The 12,282-nt window shown below is 49.8% G+C and overlaps 1 protein-coding gene across 1 annotated transcript in view; it reads right to left on the bottom strand.

Moving 5' to 3' along the window:
* The window catches only part of LOC138472144 (uncharacterized), a 502,005-nt gene that overhangs the window by 432,112 nt on the left and 57,611 nt on the right, over positions 1–12,282 (bottom strand). Inside the window, exon 2 of the mRNA XM_069610159.1 lies at positions 4,423–4,519. Coding sequence (XP_069466260.1) covers positions 4,423–4,519 — 97 coding nt within the window. The remainder of the gene's footprint in view (positions 1–4,422; positions 4,520–12,282) is intronic.

The raw sequence follows: 12,282 nt of genomic DNA, 5'->3' as shown, positions 1-12,282 counted from the left end.
AGCGCAGCTCCCTGCTGAGTGAGTCGGCGATGACGTGCTTTATTCCTGCTAGATGGAAGGGCACCAGAAACATCCCCTGGGCGACGGCCCAGTGCCACAGATCCTGGGCCTCCTTGGGCAGGGTTGGGGATCTGGTGCCTCCCTGCTTCCGAATGTAGAACATTGTGGTGGTGTTGTCGGTGAAGACCCTCACCACCTTGCCCTTGAGGGACGGGAGGAACGACCTGAGGGCCCAGAACACGGCTCGGAGCTCCAGGATGTTGAGTGACATCTCCTCCGGGAGCCAAAGGCCTCTCGCATGCAGATCTCCGATGTGCGCTCCCTACCCCTCCAGGGAGGCATCCGTCGTCATCGTCTCCTGACGTACCGGGGTCTGAAAGTCCTTGCCCGCCGCGAGATGCACGCGGGTGCCCCTCCATCGGATCGCTTGGCAGAAAGCCTCGTTGAGCGGGATCCTGTCTTCGAAGCTGCCCGTCGCCTGTATCCAACGGGGGTCGAGGAAGTCTTGTAGAGGACGCATCGGTAACCTGCACAGGCGCACCAGGTAGATGCATGAGGACATCATTCCGAGCAGGGACTTGATGGATCTCACCCTGGCCACGTCCATGACCAGCAGGCGCTGCACCTTGACCAAGATGGCCTTCGTCCTTTCCTCCAACGGCGAGGCCAATCGCGCCACTTTATCGTGCTTGGCTCCCAGAAACAGTGCAACCTGCGACAGGACCAGGTGGGATTTCGAGTAGTTGATGGAGAATCCCAGGTTCGTGAGAAGCTGGACGGTCTCCGCTGTGTGTTCGACGGCGAGTTCTCTTGTCCTTGCACGGATGAGCCAATCGTCCAGGTAGGGGTAGGCATGGATCCCCCGCAGGTGCAGCTGCACCGCCACTGGGGCGAGGCACTTGGTAAACACCCTGGGTGCCGACTTCAGCCTCAATGGCAGGGCCTTGAATTGGTAGTGCCGCCCCTGGACTACGAATCTGAGGAACTTTCGGTGCCCTTTTAGAATGGGGATGTGGAAGTAAGCATCCTCCAAGTCCAGCGACAACAGGAAGTCACCCTCCTCCAGCTGTCCCAGCACGTGCTGGAGGGTGACCATCCTGAACTTTTGCGCCTTGATGTATTTATTTAGCTGTCGGAGGTCCAGGATGGGGCGCCAACCGCCTGTCTTCTTTCTGACGAGGAAGTATCTTGAGTATACTCCGGAGCCCCGGTGCCTCTTTGGGACGAGCTTGATGGCACCTTTCTTGAGCATCGCCCTTACTTCTAACAGTAGTTTGGGGAACGGATTTCCTTCCTTGCCACGGGAGGAATGCGGGGGCACTTCTTTAGAAATTCTAGAGTGTGCCCGTGGGCCCGGGCATCCAGCACCCAACGGTCAGTGGAGATGGACTCCCACACACTGACGAACTTCGCCAGACGGCCTCCCACCGGGGTGCTCAGGTGGGGGCCCGACGCTACAGCCAGTTCAGTCCTGCTTGGAGGCGGCCTCACCACCTTGGCGACGATGACGAGATCCTCCTGACTTGCCGTGTCCTCTGTAGGCCTCCTGAGACCAAGAGCGGGCTGCCTGGCAGTACGTCGAGGAGCTGCCGCCGGATCCGTTGGAGGCACCATGTCTGCCTCCGGCATTCCGAAAGGACGGCCGTCATTGCTGCAACACTCCCAAGGCCCGAACCGTCTCCGTGTCGGTCTTGATGGCCTGAAGTGACTGATCCACTGTTTTCCCAAACAGGTTGTTCCTGTCGAAGGGCATGTCCAAAACTCTGGTTTGCACGTCCTGGCGGAAATCAGTTGCCTTGAGCCATCCCCGCCGTCGAAGGCAAACACTGTTGCGTGGCGGAATCCGGTGTCAGCGATATCCGTGGCCACCGTTATGGCGTCGTCCGATGCCACCTCACCTTCCTGTAGGATCTCCAGGGCCTCTGCCCTCTTGTCGTCCGGTAAGAAGTCCAGCAGGGGAGCGATCTTGTACCTGTCGTAGCGGGCCACAATCGCCAGGGTGTTGGCCGCCTTAATTGTCGTCGCCGCAGACGAGATGACTCGTCGTATCATGGCATCTAGCTTCTTTCCCTCGCCGTCCGAGGTCGAAGTTGAAGATGACGTCCCAGCCGCCTTCTTCTTCGCTGCCGCCGAGATGACCGAATCCGGGGTCAGCTGTGCCCTAAGGCACAACGGGGCAGAATCGGGGACCGGGTACTTCTTCTCGTACCGGTCCCTCTTGTGAGGCGTCGTGGATGGGTTCTTCAGGAGAGCAAGTCCCTGCTCCCAGATGTCGTCAATCAATGGTACCGCAAGGACAGTCTTCCTCTTGGCATCGCGCTGCTGATATAGGAAACCTTCCTTTTTCTGTTTCTCTGGGCAGAGGCGAAAAAGTTCAGATGCCCTGGCAATCATGGCGTGGAAGGAGCCAATTTCGTCGGGCGGGGAGGCCCGAGGGAGTGGTGATGGAAGGCCCTTCCTGTCGTCACCACCGCTGTCATCCGTCCTCGTCATGGCCGTATCCATTCCCGTGTCATCTCTAGGATCAGGGGAAGGAGGTGAAGGCTGAGCGAGCCGCGAGGGCTGGAACGGCGGGGGGGGAATGAACTCTCCTCCGCTTGTTCAGAGGGCTTCCCGACAGGCCCGGTTCTGTCGGGTCGTCCGTAGGGGTGAGGGGCAATCTTGTCCTTATCTCCGTGCATAAGGTTTGGATTGCCATCAAAATGGCCACCGAGTTGTCCTGAGGCTCGGGCACTGGCTGCGACGGTCACTCCTCCTCCACGGGAGTCTCGTCGGCGCCATCGTCGCTCTCTTCGTCCGCCTCCTCGGGGTTCCCCTCGTGGGACCGGACCTCCTCGAACCTCTTGTTGAGGCTCTTCAAGACTTCAACCAGCTCCTCCTCAGAGGTTGTATCCGTGTCCGTGACAGCCACCGCCCCCCCCCCTGTCTTTTTCCATCTGGGTCTTCACGGGGGCCTTATCGATGGGCTGAAAAGAGGATTCCCATCCGTGGTGGCAGGGAAACTCTGGGCCCTGAGGTCGCCTCCACTGGGTTAGCCTCCACAGGCTTCGCCAGGGTCAATGCAACTCCCTCAATAGAGGCCTTCACTGGGTGGATCAAGGCCTTCACCACCTTGGACACGCTTGAGGCCTTCACCTTGGGGTAGGGGTCACTGCTTTGCTCCCCTTCGGCTGATCCCTTCGAGATCGGCCGGGGCCTCTCCAGAAGCTTAGCCGGGTTCTCGGATTTTCTCTTCCCCGAGCCGGAGCGTTGGCTCGTGGTTGATGCCATCGGTGAAAGTGCGCCCTGCCTGGCAGCCAAGGAGCCCGACCCTTCGGCGCTCTCGGTGCCCGCGGACTCACAGTGCTTTGCCTTCTGTTGGGCCCCAATCGCCGGGGCACCCTCACAGGATTTAGAAGACCGCCCAGACTTCTTCTTCTCACCTGCTGAGCCCTTCTCCAGCCAACTGGCGAGGTGGGTCCAACGATCCCTCATAATCCGTTCCAAAAGGTTCTTGCAAAACGCACAGTCCTTTTCCACGTGCGTCTTGTCTTCGTGAAGGCAGTAGAGTCATCTCGAATGCTCATCCTCCTTGAAAACATTCTGTAATCCGCATCCAGGGCAGTTCCTGAACAGTTTGAATCCGGGTGTCGAGCTTCCCTTGTCCTGGGCCATGTCCACGAGGTAGGCCTCAGATCTTCTGGAATCCTCCAAGAAGCGTAATTCGATGAAACTTCGCCCTTGAGGGGCATAGAAAATTCCGAAACAGGTCCCCTTTGACCGGAAGTAGAAACGATGGAGCTTGAGACTCGATTTACTGAAAAAAAGAGATCAAACTCTTAGAAAAAAACGCAGAAAAAGCTTGAGAGCTAAAACACGAGTACTCCCAACACTTGAACGTGCGGTAAAAATCTGAGGATGGCTGCCAGTAGCAGGGCTTAGGGAGAGGGCAGTCATTGGTTGGGGGCACTATGACCCAGAGACCAGTGATTGGTTACTACTAAGAAAGACAGATCAGAAATGAAACTGATGCTGATTTTTTTTCTTTACCGAGGATTCCCAGCCTGATGACGGGGAATATTCATGAGCATATGAATCCATGCCAGACCCCATGCTGGAGAAGCTACGTTTTTAGAGATTTCCTGAAAGCTCTCAACTCAGGTTCTGCTAGAAACCATCAGCAACTGGAGAGATTTCCTCTATGCAGTCCCTCTCCTCCTAAAAGTATTTACAAAGAGATAAAAGCAATAGGCGATCTTGCAAACAGGAAACATTTATTAAGCTATCAAACATTTTTGTTAGGCAGCTTTCAAGCTCTTGGAAGCCTACAACCAAAAACTCATACTATCTCAGTAAAGTTATAATCTTTGTAAGATCACGCTTTGTTTTTTTTATGTTGGTTGCATTTGTGATTCAGTTATTTTATATGGCAACATTACTTACAGGTCCAAATGGTGTAGGAATAAGTTCCCTATGTCTTGGCACTAGATTCGGCACGGGAAGATCTCCAGCCTCATTTTGCTCTGGCTCAATAAGCAAGCTAAATGAAATTCAGAACAAATATATTAGAACAGACATGACTGCATACTACACAATTCCTGAACTGCCACAAAGCAAGTAAAGTTTTATAAAGAACACAGACGTGAGGAACAGAGGAAAAGAGCAATGCCAACTGTGTAGAATAAGCCACTATCATTTTAGAATAAACTCTGATTGTGCCTGTGAATAACCAAGCATTCTGCTTGAAAGAAACTGTAACGCCAACTACAGTGCATTTAATATGTCACGCAATTACACCCCTACTCCATGTCACGTAGCCGCTATGGAATTCGTCACAATGGTATAATTCTGTAAAAATGTTTAAACTAACTTAGCATATGGATTCCACTGTAGACTCCTCTCATCCAATCAGAATGCTAGGAATGCTGTCTATAATCTTTGGTATACACATTGTTCCAAACATTGTCATTTGAGTAGCAGTTTAAAATCAGGGGTAAAGTTGTAAGCCAACCGCCAGGCATAAAAACACACTCGCCACATTCAGTTCCCCACATGCACCCAGCGCACCATTTCTTATTCATCAAGACCCAATTATCACTTGCCAATGACTGGCTAGTGGCGAGTACACACTTTGAGACCTGTTAAAATCATCCACTTTCTTTTTTAGTTGTAGAACTACATTTGCGAATTGCCATGCATACCTTGGCAGGAGTCACGATAGCTTGGGATAGTGGTCCGTTTTCAACTTACAGCCATTTGCTTCGCCTCGGTCAATAACTTGGGATGGGTCAATAACCCACAACCATGCCCTCTCCCACGGTCTATAGCGCTTAATTTTACTTACTTACTCTTTGTTGTGCCTTTCAAGTCAACCTAACCATCTCATGGATTGTTGCAGAAAACTAGAAAATCAGCTACTTTAGTCACTCAGAAGGAAAGGCTGGAACGTCTATTTTGGGGATGCTATAACTCAGACTCTTTCACCTTTTTCTTTCTCAGTATCTGCTCCTCCTGTGGAAAAAAATATAGAATGCGGAAGGTAATCTTGACATGCACTCCAGTAAGAACTCTAGTCAGAGCCACCTATAAGACCCAAGCACCCATTGTGATCTTTTCATTTTATCTCTGCAATGATCTATCATTTTTTGCAAAAAAGAAGCATGTGCACTTACCAAAGATTGAAGTGCTTATGGGAAGTCTGCTGACCACCTGACTCATCTAAGCCTTTCTGGCTCCCTTATGCATTTGAAAGGAATCAGCCAATTCTGAGGTTGGCATGTACCTTCCCATGGAGGGTCTAAGGCACTCTGCCCTCAGTCAATTTATACACACGTAACTCGCCTGCCGCCTCCTCCAAAGGCAATACCGGCTCTCCGTTCTCACTAAGAAGAGAGCCCTTATCCAAGCCCGCATCTCTGCGGCATCTAACAATTCGGCCGAACTCTTTAAAATCTGCAAGGAGCTGGCCAACCCTGCTGCAGTCTCCACCTCTCTTGTCCCCTCCCAGGCCCTCTGCACAACACTGGCCTCTCACTTCATTTAAAAAACTCAAGACATCCTGTCCTCACTCTCCTACTATCACCTCCCCTCCCCTATTCCCTGCTCTTCCTCTGGCCTTTTGGCAGCCACCCCTCCTCCCTCCTTCTCTGCCTTTCCCCTTTTTTCTGCTGACGAGGTTTCAAGACAAGTCCGATCTATGAAAGTCTCGTCAAAACAGGTCCACCCCTGTTCCTCCAAAACTATCAAGGACCACATCGACTCCCTGGCGCCTGCCTTGGCTGACTTCTGCAATCACTCCTTCGCCTCTGGAGTCTTCCCATCCCCCCTCAAGCACTCCCTTGTGCACCCCCTTCTTAAGAAACCCTCCTCCGACCCCTCCTGCCCAGCTAACTATCACCCAATCTCTATCACTCCCTTCCTGGGCAAGCTCCTGGAGAGACTGGCCATCTCCCAGCTTAATCTCCATGCTGAATCTGTTGGTAGTCTTCATGACCATCAGTCTGGCTTCAGAGCTGCCAGAAGCACGGAAACTGCTCTCCTGAACATCTGTGAGGACCTGCTCTCAAACCTTGACTCTAATCCCCTTGTGTTCTCATCTTGCTCAACCTCTCCTCTGCCTTTGACACTGTTAACCACACCATCCTGCTCAACCGTCTCCATGATAACCTGGGTATCACTGGTCAAGCTCTGGCGTGGCTGTCCTCCTTCCTCTCCAATTGACCCTCCCAGGTCCAACTGGGTTCCTTCCTTTCTGACATCTTTTTCTCTACCTGTGGTGTCCCCCAGGGATCTAACCTCTCCCCCAGCTGTTCAATCAGTATCTTGCGCTTCTTGCTCACCGCATAGCCGCTCTCTGTCCCAACTTTCAGTGCTACGCGGATGATACCCAGCTCATTTCTCTTCCACTTCCCTCATCTCGGACTGTCTTTCTGCTATCCAGGAATGGTGTGCCGCCAACAACCTCTGCCTTAATGCCAGTAAGACTGAGATTCTACTTATCGGCACACCCACTCCCTCCATCCCTGCAGCTCTCTGGCCGGCCTCCCTTGGCCCTCTTCCTGCTCCTACCTGCATGGCAAAAATCCTCGGGGTCATCTTCGACTCCACACTCTCCTTCTCTCCTCACATCTCTGACGTCTCTAAGAAGTCACACTACCAGCTACACCTCCTCAGAGGTATCCTTCCTTTTCTCTCATTCCCCCAGAAGCTCACTGTCTCCAGAGCTCTGGTTCTTTCTAGGCTGGACTACTGTAACAGCCTCTATCTAAATCTTCCTGCCTCTACTCTCCGCCCTTTGCAACTCATCCAGAACAGGACTGCGAGCCTTGGCCTCAAGCCCAGGGACTGTATCTCTCCAGGACTGAAATCACTACACTGGCTCCCAGTGGCTGCAAGGATTAAGTTCAAAACCCTCTGCATTGTCCACAAGGCCTTCTGGGGCCTTGGGCCGAAATACCTTCAACTCTCTCTTCCTAAATATCTTCCTTATCGAGCCCTTCGCTCATCCACCTCCAACTACCTCAGGGTCAGCCGCTTCTCCAAGCAATGAGCTGGTGGTAGATCTCTCGCCGCAGCAGGTGCCTCCCTCTGGAACAGCATTCCTGCATCCCTGAAACTTGAGGAGAACCATCTCCGGTTCCGGAAGCACCTCAAAACCTTCCTCTTTGCCTCCACTTTCTCTCCCTCTCTCCCCTGCTAAAATCACTGAACTGCACTAAATCTGCAACTGGGCCACTCAACGATCTCATGTCCTGGCCCAGCCACTCTTCCTTCTCCCGGCACTTACCTTTGCACTTGCCACCAGCTGGCCCTATTATTTATCTCGTATTCTATTAACCATGTACCGCACTTTCCTTGCACTTGCCACCAGCTGGCCCTATTATTTATCTTGTATTCTACTAACCATGTACTGCACTTCCCCTCTCCCCTGCACTTTTTCCCACTACCCTTGCACGATCTGAATGACACCTGGCCTAGTAGGATCGTTGTCTGTCTCCCTCTGTCTCCCCCCCCTGCCTCGTCGCGCCTTGAAACACTTGTGTATAGGCGCGTTACAAATGCCATATCATATCATATGTCATATCAAATCCAGAATGCACTCACAATGTTAGGACACCATCTGGCACTGTACATGTGGGATGCACACCTGCACAATGAGTGTAGGTGCAGAAAAGAAGAAAGATGTACATGGAGAAGGGCTTGTGTCTTAATAATACGCTCCCTTTGGGGGGAGGGTCAGTAAAGAGGAAAATAAATGGGGAGGATCATGAGAATAGGGAGAAGTACAGGGAGTGATAGCAGTCCTTAAGGTTGGTGCATACCGCGCCAATCCTTCCACTGTTCCATTAGCAATAGCTACATATTTTGGGAATGAAATGCAGGTAATTCAAACGCATTCCAAAATTACCAGACTAAATTATGTAATCTAATACCATCATTTGACAGTGCTAAATACATTATATAACAACATATGTTTGAAATACAGTTATTTGTAACTTAGCCTTATGCCAACAAACACAATGTGAAAATGAGATAAAAGGATCAGTTGTACTGAGGACTATGTATAGTTTCCGTGGTGTTAATTGTTCTTTCATTTCGGTGTCTTCCGTAGGACTGTAGTTTTTGTTACAAAATATGTTAGTTTCAATTTAAAAGAAAATAAAGTTAATGCATAACTCCTCTCTATCCTTGCTACAGAAATGCGTTCAATCCTTGGGGTACTGCAAATCAGAATTTCATTGTTGCTGTTCCTTTTCGAACTTGACTACACCACAACTAACCTTTCACTGCATCAGCCAAACGCCCTTATAGGTGAAGTTATGGTGTAAAGCTTTTATACTGCTCCAATCACCACTGTGAACGTACTTAGTCTGAACAAATGGTGCATTGTTGGACTGCCCTGTGGAACCAGACCATAGTCTGTTGAGGAAGAAGAAAGGAAAACAGGGCAAACAGTGGGGGCATAGAGAAGCGGGAATAGGATAGAGATCACAGAAATGAACAATTGGGAAGATACAATGTAATTGCTGTAGAGGGAATGGGATTGCATGTGTGGCATTACGTGTGTGATGGTAAGCAGTGAATCAGATGGAATGCTGAACTAGAAAGATTGAAAAATAAGAACTATTTTTGCAACGAGGATTTTCAAGTGATGGCATTTTGTAGTACCATGGCAGAGGTACTAGAAATAGTGGAAGTATGGTGGCCATTTGAGTACTAAGACATTTTAGAAGTCCTACAAACCCCCGTTTGGATGTATTGTCCGTTTGCTTGCTTGAGCAATGAGAGGCACCAATAATGTTAACTTAGAGCCCACAATAGCCTCTCTTTGTTGATGCTTTTTCTGTTTAGGCTGCTTTAGGGTATAACAGGCATCCCACTTCACAAACGAATGGGTGTGCTGAGTGTTTGTATCGCCAGCCCTGATTAAATGGCAGTCAAATCTTGAATGCTGCATGTTTGTGGGTTGGTGGTGTGATGAATCCAGTGATGTTGTCGCTCCCTCTCAGGAGAAACGTTCTGTCCCTATGGCCAGGGAAGGGCAGCCGGTACCTGATCCTGACCCTGAGGGTGGCTGTCCAAGGGAGGATCATATGGGGGAAGAGAACCCTCAGGGGAGGGAAGGAGACACACTGGTAAGGTCATGGCATCCCCCTTTACACTCAGAACAGGACACCCCTTGAACTCCCATACCTTTATGGCTTATTGTGGTGCAAACCCAGTTCAACACCCTACATCAATAGTAGAACTCTTTCTAACATGTTCTGTAAAGACACTGAGATGAGGAAGAGCATGTGAGCAATGCAAAGCATGGAACTGGAGACACACTAGTTGTTTGTGTAGTCCAGGAGGTGGGGCAATGTTTAAAAGCACAAAGCATCAAAATGGAAGGAGATTTACTTCACCTGACGAGGGTCAGGAAGCGGAGATAAGCCAAGCTGTCAGCTGGGCAGTCAAGCACGGAGAGCCAGATGAAAGCAGAGTAATCTCCCCAGCACAGGCTGGGAACCCAGAGAGCGAGGTGGAGCCAAGGCATAGAGAGAAGGAAAGGAAGGAGCTGGCCAAAAGACGCATCCCTGAGGGCACCAAAGATGTTGAGCTGGGATGCGAGGCAGTAGAGAAGCTTCACAGCGGCAAGGAAAGTCAGAGCGTCAGGCAACACCCTTCTGCTGCAAGGCAGAGCCACTCGTACCGTGACAAGCAGCCAAACTCGGAGTAGAACCCGAGGGAGAGCAGGGAAGTCCAGGAAGTCATCACAATGCCTGTTAGCCTATGGTGGAGGGTTGAGAAACCAGGTTGTGTTCGGCGAACATATTAACCACCAAAAGAGGGGAACATAGTCCCATGGTTTACATACTAAGTGATCTGAATAATCTCAATGCTTGGAGAAGTTAAAGGACAAGTACACAGAAGTAAATAATAGTGAAGGACTGTATGTAATGTTAGTGTGTAAGATGCGAGTAAGAATAACATGGTGTCAATGCGCAGCCATTTTGAACAATCAGCTACCATTTCAGTAATAAAGTCTGCGCCGCTGCGGTCCTCACATACTGAACAAGTAGCAGGGAAAACAGAGCAAGATCACATAGATATTTTGCAAATGAACGGACTACGGAGAATAGTTATTGTATTGTCCAGTGAAGGACGAATACAGAAGGGGTGTTGGAGTGTGCTGCAGCTGCACGATAAGGGGTCTGGGAATGCATGCAAGTAGAGGAGCGCTGGGTTTTTATACCTTCAAAAGGATTTTTCCATCCTTTGTCTCTTCGACTTGTGGTCTGCCTTTCAGCCGAGGGCAGAACGCAATCAGGAAGGGGGAGGTGACCCATAAAAGAGAGGGCATCACGGAAAGGTAGTTGTTGGATGTTGAACCCCGGGTGTTGCAGTCTCGCTGATAGGGAGTACGCTCCGCTTCAGACCCCGTGGACCATAGCTATCTCTTCACCTACCTGCTGAGGGACTAAGCAGTGTTGTTTGGTGGCCAAGATGAAGTTTTCCTCTGCTATATGGCTCACGGTGATGACATTTATATTCTAATCTATCCATCTATGTATACATGTTCGTATGTATTAGTATTTTATTTGTATATTATCTGTTTTTTTATACTAATAAACGGCCTATAATGAGCCACTTTTTATAACCTTATATGGTGTATGTGTATCTTCTGCTAGTCTGAGTCCAATTATTAGTTATTGCGAGAAGGAGCTAGCAAGACGTAAGTGTTGGTGTTCTTCCCTTATAGCCAAATAGACGCAATACAGTATAAGAAAAAAGGGTCTTGGGGAAGAGGCATACTCCCTGGTTTCCTTAATGGTGATGAATATTGTGAAAGATCTGGCAGGAGAATAAACCAAGCAGTGTGATTGCGAGTCTATGACCTGCACCCAAATCCAGAGAACATTGTAAATTCCTGGTAGGAGAGTATCCAAGGCACAGTGAAAGTGAAGGTTCAAGGGAAATCGCATGCCCATTTGAAATGAATGTTGTAAAGACCTGGCAGGAGAATAAATCAGGTAGTGTGATTGCGAGTCTGGGACCTGCACCCAAATACAGCGAACATTGAAAAGGTCCAGGCAGGAGAGTATACCAGGCAGCCCTATAGAAAGTCCGAAACCCAAAGGAAGGGAATTAAGTGTGGAAAGCACGGAGTAGAAAAGAACCCTGCAAGTGTGTCGAATTCAGGGGAAGGCAGCCATATGCCCTGGATTGGTTAATGACATAAGCTGGGAAAAGAACTGTGAGTTTAAGCTGGGAAGAAGCTGAGAAACTCAAGCGAAGCCCCCCCCGCCTTCCTGAGGGTTGTGGAACTTTGTGGAATTTGATCCTTTGTTTGTACACCTTTTTTTGGAACTTTACTTTGGAACATTGGAAAAGCTACAGATAGCGAGCTGGAAGACTTTATCCCTTTACACATTTCTTTGAGTCTAACTTGTATGGAAAGGATTTTGGACACAGGACAGAACTCTGGCATCCTTTAGTTCTGTTGAGGCAGGGAAACCACTCATAGTGATAGGGCGAGATATGTCTTTCTCCAACCCTTCTTTCACTTTAATAAACATCTATAGCAATCATAATGTCTCTGTGTAGGAGTCTTACTCCTGATTCATTACAGTGGGCTAGCTTAGCCACCCCCAAGGTGAGAGTGTAAATCTGGGGGAGACCCTGTGCCCTGCCTGGTCCCATTTGGAACGTATGTAGAAGCTCTGCTGGAGTGATGGAAAACTCCTAATGTTTCTGCAAACTGCTCTATTGACTGGGCCCTGTCCTGGTGTAGAGGTCTCCTCACTCTGCTCCGCTAAAAAA

This window comes from Ambystoma mexicanum, chromosome 8 (genome assembly GCF_040938575.1).
Source record: "Ambystoma mexicanum isolate Mex_15411 chromosome 8, UKY_AmexF1_1, whole genome shotgun sequence".
In the NCBI taxonomy this organism is placed as follows: domain Eukaryota; kingdom Metazoa; phylum Chordata; class Amphibia; order Caudata; family Ambystomatidae; genus Ambystoma; species Ambystoma mexicanum.
This window is presented reverse-complemented; position numbering and strand designations above follow the sequence as displayed.